We start from the raw sequence: 13128 nt of genomic DNA on the forward strand, positions 1-13128 counted from the left end.
TCGGGGCATCCGCCGGCACGGTAAAACCGGGGTTGAGGGCAGAGGACTCGGTACGCTTCGGGAGCGCACAGACACAAAGCAGGGTGTATATAACGCCCGGGTGGATACCGTGTGCATACCCACGAGGTTCTCAACACAGCCTCACTGAAATCAAGCACATAAATGGCGAACCGATACTCCCGCTAAGGCGAGGGGGCGCCTTCCCAGGCCCCCGGTGCCGGCGACCGGGCCAGCCCGGCGGGTGCAGGGACGAAGGGCTCTTCTTCGAAGAGGACAAGGAGGGAAGGGGAAGAAGAGCTCGGCAGCCCTGCCCGGCTCCGCACCGCGCTGCCCTGCGCGTCCGCGTCCGCGTCCGCGCAGGGCAGCGCGGTGCGGGGCCGGGCAGGGCTGCCGGGGGCTGGCACACAAATCGAGTTTACTCGAAGGATTTATTCCGTAAATTGAATGGCTTTTTCTCCCGAGGAGCCCGTCTCTCCCTCTGTTTTCCTTCCTCCCTCTCTCTCTCTCTCTCTTTTCCCCTTCAAGTCACACCAGGCTTGTAATCAGCAACAAAAGCTGACATAAATCAAGGGCGGATTGACAGGGGCTGACAAATAACTGATTGATTGCGGTTGGGGAGCACTGACAATTGACGGCGGGGCGGAGAGACCCGAAAGGCGGCGGCGGGCGGTGCGTGACAGCCCCGCGTGTGACGACCGGCCTCCCCCAATCCCGCCGCGCTCCCCGCGCCGCCGCAAGCCGCACCGCAGCGCCCCGGCTCCCGCCCGCCGCGGGCGGCGACGTGCAGGCCGGCGCTCTGCAGGTTCTCGTCCGAGCCTACCCCCGCGTTGTGAGGCGGGAGGGGGGCGGGGGGGAAGAGCCCGGCGCCCTTCTTCGGGGCCTGGAGGGGACGCGGCGCGGCGGAGGCCACCGAGCTGTCCCAGCGGGCTTGACCCTGGCGGGGGGGGGGCGGGGGGCGCGGGCTGGGCCTGTAAGCGCCGTGCGTGGCGGACGGACGGCGGCAGGCCGTGCTCGGGGCGGTGTGCGTGCGGCGGGGCCGCGCTCGGGGGACGGGGCGGGGGGCCGGAGGAGCCCCGCGGCCGTTCGCCCTGCCAGGCGCGGCGCCCTTTGCCCCACGGCCGCCCCCGCTGCCGCCGGGGTATCCGCGGCGGCTGCGGAGGAAGAAAAACGTTCGCAGCGCGTGATGTGAAACACAGAATTAACGCCCAGCCCGTCCTAGGAGCGAAAACAAGGAAGGAGGGGAGGGGAGAGGGAAGGCGGACGAGAAAGGGAAGGGGAAAAAAAAGAGCGAGAGACCATTAAAAACAGAGAAAAAAAGCCCCAGAAAAGGGAACGTCACATCCCCTTGACCCTCCAATCACCTCGGGGTCCCATTTGATTGGAAGGCGGCAAAGGCTTTAATCTCAGACTAATTCAGCTGCTTTTGAAGTGAGTTTCTTTGCCAGATCCCGGGCTGGATGGGCAGCGGCTCGCATCACAGCTGAGCGGCGGAGGCGAGCGCTCCGCTCCGCGCCGCGCCAGCCGGGGGAGCCGAGAGCGGCCGAGGGGGACAGCGGCACACGCTCGCAGCCCCCACCCCCGCCCCCAGCACAGCCCAAGGATTACTCGGCTTTTTTTCCTCCTCTTTCTCTCCGGCCGGCTCCCCCTTTCCCTCCCCCTCCCCACCCACGCCCTCCCCGCCAGAGAGAGCCACGGGACATTTTATGTTTGTTTTCCTGCTCGGGGGGCGTGTGGCTTTTTTCCCTCCTCGTCCGCAGAAAGCGAGCGAGCGTTTCCGAGTGCGAGCGGCGCCACTTGCCCCAGTTTTCATGCGAGGTTTTGGGTCATGATCACATCGCCCTCGCTTTCTGCTATAAGAAGTAGTAAGCGCAGCAGCAGCCTCAGCGAGCCCGGAGGCAGCCCCCGCCGCAGCCGCAGCGCCGCCGACCTCGCCGGGCCGAACGGGCACGCTGGGAATAACGGCAGCAGCGCCGCCGCCAAGCCCTGCTTCCACGCCGTCCCCCCCTCGGACCCGCTACGCCAAGCCAACCGCCTTCCCATCAAAGTCTTGAAAATGCTTACGGCGCGGACTGGACACATTTTACACCCCGAATACCTGCAGCCTTTACCCTCCACGCCCGTCAGCCCCATCGAGGTAAGGACCTCGCAGCCGGCCCCGGCCCTCTCTCCCCTCCCTGCCCGGGCGCTCGCTGTGCATGGCGGCTCCGCCAGCCTCCCTCGGCACTTTCCTGCTCTTTGAAATGCACTTACACCAGGAAATGGGCTCCTTTTGATCTAGAGTTAGTGCGAGGAACCGCTCCTGGTTATTGTTTCCATGTTTACTAGGCTAATTTCTAATTCCTGTCTAAATTAACTTTTTTTTTTTGCTCTTTTTAGCCTTTTCTTTCTTTCTTTTCTTTCCTTTTTTTTTTTTTGGTTGTTGTTGAGAGGAGGGGTGAGTGGAAGGAAACGACCCGCTCTGGGGCCACGATCCGGCCACGCAACTAAGCAGCGCTCCGAGTGCCAAACAACCTTGCTTTTGCAGGGAGCGTTTGGGGGGGGGGGGGGGGGGCACGGAGAGGGACAGGCTCAAGCGTGGGTGCGGCAGGATAACTATTTCAGCTCCCCGACCGCTCCCTCTCAAGTACCGACAGGCGTTTGTACTTCGGGGGCCCTATTCGTCCCTTTTCTCCTCTGTCGAGGCTGTAGATCCCCCGCTGCGTAGCTCGCTGTTTGAGGGACCGAAACTCGAAATGGAGCGGGTGGTGGGAAGGGTGCGTCCGTGGGAATGAATGATTTCACTACGGTCTCTGCGGAGCGAGGACACCGCTCTCCCCCGGAGCCCGGCTCGCCGGCTAGCTCGGGCTCTGTTTATAAATAGTGTCAGCGGTCAGGGCGCAGAAATGCTGCAGTCGCTCTAGTTCACGGGTGGGCCGGAGCGGCGAGAGCCGAGGCGCCGAGCTCCGCGCCGCCCGGGCCGCTGCCCCCGCTGCCGGGGAAGCGGCGGGCGCTGAAGGCGGCCGCGGTGGGCTCGCAGGGATACGAAAAGCCCCAGCCCTTTTTAAAGGCTTTGTGGAAAATGGTGCATGCAGGGGAGGGGGCTGTCAGGGTGATGAATGCGCACAAAATTGTTCATTACTTCCAGGCTGTTCTCTGCGAAAACGTACGGGACGAGTGCCCTAGGTACGCCCCGGGGTTTTTCTTAGACCCCCCGATTAAACCTCTGTCTTTGTGTGTCCTTCTGATTTCCGCAGCTGGATGCGAAGAAGAGTCCCCTGGCCCTTTTGGCACAAACTTGCTCGCAGATAGGGAAGCCGGACCCGTCCCCTTCCTCCAAACTCTCCTCGGTCACCTCCAATGGCTCGGGAGGCGACAAGGACTCCAAGTCGGGCCCCTTGAAGCTCAGCGACATCGGCGTGGAGGACAAGTCGAGCTTCAAGCCGTACTCCAAGCCGGGCGCGGAGAAGAAGGAGCCGGGGGCGGCGGGCTGCGCGGGCGCCCCCGCCGCGGGGGTCGCGGCCGGGGAGAAGTCGGGATTCCGGGTGCCGAGCGCCACCTGCCAGCCGTTCACCCCAAGGACAGGCAGCCCTAACTCCAGCGCCTCCGCCTGCTCGCCGGGGCTGCTGCCGGCCGAGGGCAAAGGCGGGGAGGACAAGAAGGACTCGGAGGCCTGCGGAAAGAGCGGCAGCTCCGGCTCGGAGGGAGGCCCGGGCTCCACCAGCATCAGCCACAGCCGGATTAGCGTGAGCTGTGCCGGGATTAACGTGGAGGTCAACCAGCACCAGGAGAGCACGCCGGGCTCCAAGCCCATCGCCTCGGACTCCGCCTCCTCCTGCAGCAGCACCACCGCCACCTCCTCCACCTCCGTCCTGGGCTCCGGCCTCGTGGCCCCCGTCTCCCCTTACAAGCCGGGCCAGACCGTCTTCCCCCTGCCCCCGGCGGGCATGAGCTACCCGGGGACGCTGGCTGGAGCCTACGCCGGCTACCCGCCCCAGTTCCTGCCGCACGGAGTGGCGCTGGACCCCACCAAATCCTCCAGCCTGGTGGGGGCCCAGCTGGCCGCCGCCAGCAGCCTGGGCTGCAGCAAGCCGGCGGGGTCGAGCCCGCTGGCGGGCGCGTCGCCGCCGTCGGTGATGACGGCGAGCCTGTGCCGAGACCCGTACTGCCTGAGCTACCACTGCGCCAGCCACCTGGCAGGCGCCGCCGGCGCCTCCTGCGCCCACGACCAGGCCCTCAAGTCCGGATACCCCCTCGTCTACCCCACCCACCCTTTGCACAGCGTCCACTCCTCGCTGACCGGCGCCACGCCGCCCTCACTGGCCGGCCACCCTTTGTACCCCTACGGCTTCATGCTCCCCAACGACCCCCAGCCGCACATCTGCAACTGGGTGTCGGCCAACGGACCCTGCGACAAGCGCTTTGCCACCTCGGAGGAGCTGCTTAGCCACTTGCGGACCCATACTGCCTTCCCGGGCACCGATAAACTCCTCTCCAGCTACCCCAGCTCCTCGTCGCTGGCCAGCGCGGCGGCCGCGGCCATGGCGTGCCACATGCACATCCCCACGACGGGCGCCCCGGGCAGCCCGGGCACGCTGGCCCTGCGCAGCCCGCACCACGCGCTGGGACTCGGCAGCCGCTACCACCCCTACTCCAAGAGCCCCCTGCCCACCCCTGGGGCCCCCGTGCCCGTGCCCGCCGCCACCGGACCCTACTACTCCCCTTACGCACTCTACGGGCAGAGACTCACCACAGCCTCGGCCCTGGGGTACCAGTGAGCGCAGGCAGCGGGGCTTTGACACACAACACAACACAACAGAGTCTAGCGGTGAGGGAAGGAAGCCCTGCATAACTTTATAAAAGTTGGAAAGAAAAAAAAAATTTGACTTTTTATAAAATAGTGTTCATTTGAGGACTGGATCCATGAGCACTGTATTTATTTATGTTAGCTTCAAGCGGGACAACGAATCATAAAGTGCATTACTTAACTGAGCTCAATAGGTAAAAGTGGAACACCCATTGTAGAATATAAATAAAAAGATAGAGGTCTTCTCTTTAATGTTACTTTAAAATTGCTATGATTGTATTGTACGTTCTTATTTAATGTCTCATTGAAACAAAAAAATTTACATGCATGTTTGTTACTAAAAAACAACTCGCAATTTGTCAGTTATAATTTCAAATTGCAATTATTTTTAAGGTGTATACCCTTGAAAGAGAATTGGTATTTTTTTGTATGTATTCTGGAAGAAAAACAAAAACAATTCTATTCCAAAAACCTCATTTGCCTTATTTTGTTCTTTAAAAGGAACACTTAACTATTTTTAATTTTTAAGTCCACCCTGTAAAAAGGGTTAAGTAAGGTTTACGTCATGTACTAAAATAGACAATGTATCGCTTTAAAGATTAAAATTCCGTATATTTGATGTATTAAAAGGTTTTACTTTTTTTTTTTTTAAATACGCTTTGATTCTGTTATAAAAACCCGAGTAGGTCTTGGATGGAGGCAACTGCTAATTTCTCCTTAAGCGTTTATTCAATTTTAATTAAAAATAAAAAAGAAAACCCGAAAGTTTTTTTATTGTAACCCCAGGGCTCTCTTAAAAAAAAAAAAAAAATCAGACGGGAGTATTTTTTTTCCCCTTCAGTAGAATTCGTAGGCACGAAATAGGAAAACTGAGAATCGGTTAAATCTCTTTCACTTTCCTAAGGAAGATTAAGTTTTAAAAAAATGTTTTTACTGTGAAAACCTCCTTTTTAAAACTGGGTTTCAATTAAAAGACTTCGTTCTTTCTTTAGAAAGAAACGGGGAAGGCAGGACTTATTTGTAAAAGAGTAAGAAGATTATCTGAAAGCTTTTTTTACAGTGTAATGTATAACTATTCGTCTCTTTTTCTAAATGAGAAGTTCAGAAGCAATTAGGGAAGCGCCGTTTGATCTCATCCAGTTATTTTCAAGCTCTTTCTTCAGTTCGTACAGCAGCACAAATGATCATCACGTTAAAAAAAAAAAAAAATCGGACTGCTCTGAAAACTCCTTTTCTTTTAAAAAGGAAGGGAAGGGGGAAAAAAAGAAGCCCATCCATTATTTGGTCCGAGTTTGCTCTTTGCTGAAGTGCAGTGCCAAACTCGACGTGATGCCGAGAGGGGCTGCCCCTGCCTGCGCCGCGTCTCTGCCTCCCCAGCCCGGGCTCCCCAGCGCCCAGGGCCACCGCCCGGCTCCGGCTCGTCGTCCTGCACTCAGGTAGGAGCGGGGGCTGCGACGGGAAAGCCAGAGCAGCTACCGAAACTGCGGAACAAACCGTTGCCGCCGAGGCAGACGGAAAAGAGAGACCCGAGCCCGTAGAGGCGATGCCAGCGAAGGGCTCCGCTCCGGCGGTCTGCCAGGCGCTCGCCGGGAGCGGCTCAGGCGGAGCCGAGTACCTGCGTCCCTCGCACAGCCCCTCTCCCCCCGCTGCGGGCTGCCCTCGCCCCGGCCCCGCCGCGCCGCGCTGGCAGGGGGAAAAGTTGCAAGCGGCGACTTTGCTTGACAAATCACTGGGGTTTCTCCCTCGTTCTGTATCCCCCACAATATAATTACTGCTCAAAGTTTCCCGTGGTGCCCAGATGCTAATTAGTCTAATACATTTGCTCCAGATAATTAGTGGAAGTTAGCGTTAATGTGCAAAGGGGAGAAAAGCAGAAAGCTAATGAAGCTCCAGCGCTCGCCCGGCCGTCCCGGCACCCGCCGCGGCGCGCTTCCCGGGGCCGGGCCGGGACCGGGGCCGCGCCCGGGATGCACACGGGAACGCCGGGATCGGCGGGTGCTGGGCCGCGCTGCGGCTCTTTTGGGACGCTGATCCGAAAGCGGCACGGGAAAGGCTTTCTGCTTTAACCAAATGCATTTTTTTTTCCCCTTAAGTGGGAAAGGGACCATCGCGTATCTCTGCTTTAGGGAATGTAAAATGAGCTGTCGTTATGAACTGATGAGTTAGAGAAAGGGAGGGGAGGGCAGCGCTGTTAACTGCACCAAGTAAACTTTAATAATGAAATAGGAAGCGGATACAACAAGTAATCGAAAGGAGGGCTTTGCGGGTCGGGGATGGGGGAGAGGGTGGTGGAGGATTCATCCAGCGAGTCCGAGAAAGGCAGAACAGGCTCGCCACCCTCTCCCCACGCCCTCTCCCGCAGCCCGGCTGCCGTGCGCTGGCAGGGCAGCCCGGCCAGCCTGCCCTCCCCGCTTCGCGATTTTAGCCACCCTTAATTTGACGAAAATTATATTTCAGGCTCCATCTGGGTGTGCAAGCAACTATTACAGGTCTGCCGCGATTAAAAAACCACCACCACACACGCTCTTCTTCTGTTCACGAATTTTACAATTACAGATTTCTAACAGCTGCAGCTCGGACTTCGCTGGCTACAGCCCATCAGCAATCAGGTGTCGCAGGGGCTATTTTAAAAAAAGCGCGAGAGGGATTTCTGTATCCTGGAGCCCTAACTGCAGTTTTGTGAATTTCAGCTCTGAAAAAAGTTATACACGTAAAAGAGTTCTGATGCAAGTGATGAAATGAACACTTAATGTTACTATTACCGTTTTGCTCAGATACCGTCCCCGAGATTAATGAAAAATTAAAATAGCTTATTTTATATGTAGAGTGGTGGTAAGGAGGTCTCTTTTCCAGGCTTGTTAAGTATTTGACCTGGCAAGTGTCACATAGGATTTTGATATTAATCTAGGAAATTTGCTTTTTTTTCCCCCTAATAGAGATTGACTTATGGACATTAATGTTTTTAGGTAAAAGGACTGCATTTGTTATTCCCCCCCACGCCCCCCCCCCACCCCGTTCTTACTAACTGGATGGGTTGTGGAGTTGACAGCAGCCGCTGGTCCATGCCACCGAACTAAAATAATTTCACAGTGAAAAACCAGCTCGAGAGGACAAGCAACAGAAGGGCAAAACCCATCAAACCCCAAAACTCTGATCAATCTGACCAGAGTCAGGCATACATTAGTTTAAATTAAACAGTTTCGCCTTTCTCACAAATCTTTCTTGAACATTAAAGATAAACTCATGTAATATTTAAATCAACTCTTGTCAGATGCTAAGTGCAACTGAAGAACCAAAATAAAGATTAATGCATTTCCATCCCCTCTCAAAGGCTTACTCTGGATACCACTTCGACAAAATACCTCTGATAAGCAACGCTTAGAAAAGAAGGGTTCTGTTTATCTTATCTATGGGGAAATGTAATTAAGCTAGTTTTATGAAACAATAAAACACCAGACTCCACAGACAGCAAAGGAGTTTCTGTAATATATCTGAACCTATATGGGAATATGTATCTTGGCTTATGCGTACAACTCCACACCAAACACATACATATACGATTGCTTGCCTGATTTTAGAGTGCAAAACGTATGCTAGAGCTAAAATACAGTGATGCCTTTATGACGGGAAGATTTTCCTCAGCGATAAGAGGCTCCATTTTCTAAGACCGGAAAGTCACTCGCTGCCCATCCACTACCTTTGAAACTACCCTCAACGCAGCCAGCAAGGTACGCGCAATGCGGTGACTGGGGCTGACCCTCTTCTCTCTTATCCGAGGTTTGTAATGAACTGCCCGCATCTACAATCGAAATCACCCAGGCAAGTGGAGTCCTGAAAGGCCCAGGCTTTCCAAAACAAAAGTAAACGTGCATTCCTATTCTGTAAAAACATGGATCAAACTTCATTCTTGCATATTTAAAAAAGACGGAGAAAAATGCTGCCTTGCTTTAATACTGTTGGCTCTCACTACAGGCTTTCAGTAGAGCGCTGTTTAAGGTTTTTGGTTTATTTTTTGTTGTGTGTTTTTTGTTTTTTGTTTTGTTGCTGTTTGTTTTTTTGTTGTTGTTGTTTTTTTTTTTTTTTTTTTAAGGAACAAATCTAAAGTTGGAAAATCGCTGGAATTGCCAGTATCAGATCTCCTTTCCATCCAGATTTTGGGTATAATTTCGGACATTTCTAAGCCCAGGCTGAGACCCACGCCCCACGATTCTCTCAGCACTGCAAAGCGCAGCCCGTACTTCTTCACGAACAGACCTGCAGCAGGCAAGCAATCAGTCCTGATCGGAGGTGTCTAATCCCTGCTAAATCTCTCTCTCAGCTCAGTCCTAGAAAATTCGGGGCAGATTGCTTTTTTTTTTTTTTTAGAAGGTAAAATGTTGTTGCAATGAAGCATAAAGGCGTCAAAAGAAAAAAGACGGACCCTGAGTCTGTATGCTCCCACCTCTTTGGAGGTGGAATGCTTTGGCAGCAGAGACGGGGCTGAAATTTGAGCAGATTATGTGTGGATAAATGCGAAAAGACTGTCCTAATGCTGAGTATTTCTCCATCAAGATCAACCAGGTGCTGCTGCTGCAAAAATCCCACCTCCGGCCGCTTGTTCTGTGCATGTGTGTGCGCGCACAGCGATGCACAGACTTTGTTCTCTCTTTATGTCTGAAATTCATCAACTGTTCCCCCCTCCCAGCCACCCCGTCCCCTATGTGAAAAAAGTAAATCCGTTCAGGCTTTGAATATTGTAAGAAGCCTTGTGTGTATTTTTTTTTTTTTAAGTCTTCAGATGAATTAAAGACAACCTGACAATGCAGTCATCCGTCTTCAACGTCACATCAAGGCAAGAAATAATGATAACAGAGCAGCAGAAAGACGCCCACTGAAACCTGGAGGATATATATACACATATATATACACACACATATATGCCTTGAAACAGTTTGAAAGAGAACAAAATTAGATTACCGTTCTTAGGCTATCGCGGTCAGAACGTGTGTGGGGGGGTTATTATTATGTTGTGTAACTAACTGCTTAGTCTTTCCTGCTTTATTTTGTGAAGCGCGCGCTCCTTGATCCAAACCACTTCTGTGGGATGGGGTAAGACGACGAGCAGGCACATTCCTCGCTCCTAAACTACTACCACCAATGGAAACACAAAAATACCTCCCCTCCCCCTCCACCGTTTCAGGTTCTCGTTCCGGCTAATAATAAACGCCGCTGCTCCCCTGCAGCGCAGGCCAGCGCGTGGCGCATTTTACGCGGAGACCCACGCGGGGACCTTGTGCCGAGCAGTTCAGCTCCCCGGGAGGCAAGAGGCGGCTTCGTCCCTTTGTCTCTGCGGCCCGGCGAGGTTCCGTTCGCGCTCCCGCCCGCCAGGCGGCGCTGCCGGGCCCGGCGGCGGAGGCGCAGGGCGGCGGGGTGCCGCTGCGGAGGGCGCCGGCCCCGGCCCCGGCCCCCACCCCCCCCCCCGCACCGCTGCGCCTCCGCCGGCACCCGGCCCGCCGGTCCCGAGCGCGATAGAAATCGCCTGTTTGGGGCAGAGGGAATCTCCGATCTAATCCGAAGGGAAGTATTGCAGTATAAATGGATTTAGCCAGATAAAAACAGATAGGCCGGACGAAACAAAAACCGTGGTGGTGTTGGTTGTTTTCTTTTTTTTTTTAATCACGCTTGTAATCTCATTCACTCTGAAGGCTAAATAAATTGCAGTTGTATGAAAAACAATTGGTGCTACATGTGTTCATAACAGATGGGATCTTATCACAGTTTAACCGTAATAAATTCTGACTTCTGGAAATTGTAATCTTTACTCCATGTTAGATGTCTCGTTTCTTCTGCAGTAATAGAGCTACAAACTTCTGAGAGCAAGCAGAAAAGTTTTCGGCGCTAGCGTTGCTAGCTGCTGCCGCCGTCTCTTTACGATCGCGGCTCTTTCAAAGTTTCGCTGAAAACGCGCCTGAAAACCAAAAAGAAGAGAAAACCCTGGCGCACAGGGAGGCAAACAGCTGATCCTTCCCCCGTCGGGTAACACCGGTTACTAAGGCCGATGATAATAGCCCTTAAAACACATGCCGAAAAACTAAGAATGAGCTCTCTGCGTGGAGAAGCCCTGGCAAATGACATATCACGCTTTGCTTTGCGAAGAGAGAAAATGTCAGAAGAAGAATCCCAGCCCCCGAGGACGCCGAGACCAAACTTTAGATTAATCCTCCTGCGCTTCAGATCACAAAATTAAAAAATAAATTTGAATAACCACTGAAAGGATAAAATTGTAACAATAAATTGTCCATATTCGCTGAGGCTGTGGGACTAATTATTTTCACCATCTCGGCTTCCCATTGCTGTTTATCAAGTCGCAGGATAAACGCTTGTAAATCCATTACGTTTCCATAAATCCTTTCGCCGCTTTCTTTTCGGCCAATGCTTTTGCAACATTAATTGATTTTATTACACTTTCTGAAGTCACTGTATATTAAACTCGAGCAAGTTTGCTCTGAAAGCGTTGTTTTTTCCATCGTCATATGAAACCCGTGAACGGGAATTGCCGAAGCTACTGCAGACTCCAGTCTCTTTTCCCCCTGCTGTGATCTTGATGGCAAATGTGAACTGCAAATTACAAGTTTCTAATAATCTACGCTGTTACAGAAAACAGCCCCTTTATCGCTGGTGAAAAATTAGTCTAAATGCAAACACCACATTTTCCCATTGTTTTTAGACGGGGTTAGGCATGAAATGCTACCGGGCGATCGAGATCAAACAGGCTAAGAAACACTTTGCGAGTCATTGACGTTACTGGATGGACAGCAGTTATTTTTAGGAATGGAGTTTCGATGTGTAACTAGAAGTTCAATGCCGTTTCGAAGTGAGCCCACGGGCTTCAGGTTCCTCAAAACCCTTCTCCCTTTTTCTTCAATCACCTTAACAAAACTGGACCCAACCAGCCTTAAACTGATAAATGATTTCTCACTTAATATCGGCTAATTTCCAGTTCCTTTACCTGCCACGCTAGCCCCGTGATCATTATTTAAAAGCGTTAAAAGCTGAGGCTTGTGTTTAGAGCGCTCTCCCTCCGCCCCGCTCCGCACCCCGGCACCCGGGCTGCGCAGCCCAAGCCCCGGGCAGCGAGCCCCGGCAGCAAGCCCCCTCCCCGGCGGGGCCCGGCGCTCCCCGAGCGGCGAGGTGCGCCTTCGCACGGCCATTTGCAAGCCGTTACCGCCAGACCTAACCAGTCGGCGTCCTCTCCGACGGCGGTTTCCTGCGGATTCAGTTCAAGGTACTTCAGTGACGCAAGAGTCTTGTAAAATGAATAGGGATAATTACTGTAGATCACAGAAGACGTGCAGAACTGACTATTTTAGGTAGGACAGCAGAATGCCGGTAATTATGAACCTAGCCTTCCTATTACAGGCTCAGCGTTTGTACCCTATCCTTGGCTGACCAGCCTTCTTACTCACGTACGCTGCTACCCACTAAGACGTTTTGCAAAGGTAAAGGCATCAGTTGCTCGTAACGCCGTCATTAGTTATACTGTGAGGAGGAGGGGAAGGACAGGGGGAAGAAAGGCCGAGAGCTGCGCCCTGCCTGCGCCTAACGCTTGCGGGGTGGCGGGCGGGCAGCCCGGGCACAGGGCAGGGCTCAGGGCCCCGGACGCGCCCAGCCCCCCCGGGACCCTGCCGCCGCGCCTCAGCACGGCCCTCACGGCGCCTTGCCTCTCGGCTGAGAGGGGGTCTGAGAGAAAGGCCGGGGCATCTCTGCTCCCTGCCTCCCTTCCCAGTGGGAGGCGGTGGAGCAGCGCTGCACCCGGGCGCCCTGCCCGAGCAGCAGCCGGCTCGGGGCCCTGCCGGCAGGGCCGGGCCGGGAAAGGCCTTCCCGCTGTGGCAAGCCCGGCAGAAGGGCCGTTTTCAGCCGCTCCGCTTTTTCGAGGCAAAGAACCCTCTGTGGGAAAGGCCACCACTGCAGTTCATCCACTGCCGTGGCTTTAGAGGGGTCACTTCAGCTGGGACTGGGACAGACGGCCCAGGTGTGAGGACACACACCCTGTGCAAGGGAAGCCGTCCCACTCCTAACATCCTTTCAGCCATCACAAGACCTAAAACTGCAGCTGCAATATGATGTTTTAGTTTTACTGAAGTTAGTAAGCACCGGCCCAGATTCTCAAACACAGCCAATCTACCTTACTGTTGTGGTGAAATGTCTCCCCTCTTGTACAATCTGCAGCCCTCAATCCTCTTTGCGGAGACAGATGTTTTCCTACCAGGAAAGATCAACTGCTGCCATCATCTACTGCACTTTTCTCCATGCTTGAAGTACTTGCCTTGAGGCAGAGGAATACGTATCAATTCCTAGATCTGAAA

At 53.9% G+C, this 13128-nt stretch overlaps 1 protein-coding gene across 1 annotated transcript; it reads left to right on the forward strand.

Annotated features, from left to right (window-relative positions):
- Positions 1-998: 998 nt before the first annotated feature.
- On the forward strand, positions 999-5458 carry ZNF503 (zinc finger protein 503). Its single transcript, XM_087765737.1, has 2 exons — positions 999-2134; positions 3234-5458. The coding sequence occupies exons 1-2, from the start codon at positions 1826-1828 to the stop codon at positions 4752-4754; spliced, it is 1830 nt and encodes a 609-aa protein (XP_087621863.1). The 5' UTR covers positions 999-1825; the 3' UTR covers positions 4755-5458.
- The last annotated feature ends 7670 nt before the right edge of the window (positions 5459-13128 follow it).

Source organism: Nipponia nippon, unplaced genomic scaffold (genome assembly GCF_047370975.1).
Source record: "Nipponia nippon isolate SJK-2023a ecotype South Korea unplaced genomic scaffold, ASM4737097v1 scaffold_3, whole genome shotgun sequence".
Taxonomy (NCBI): domain Eukaryota; kingdom Metazoa; phylum Chordata; class Aves; order Pelecaniformes; family Threskiornithidae; genus Nipponia; species Nipponia nippon.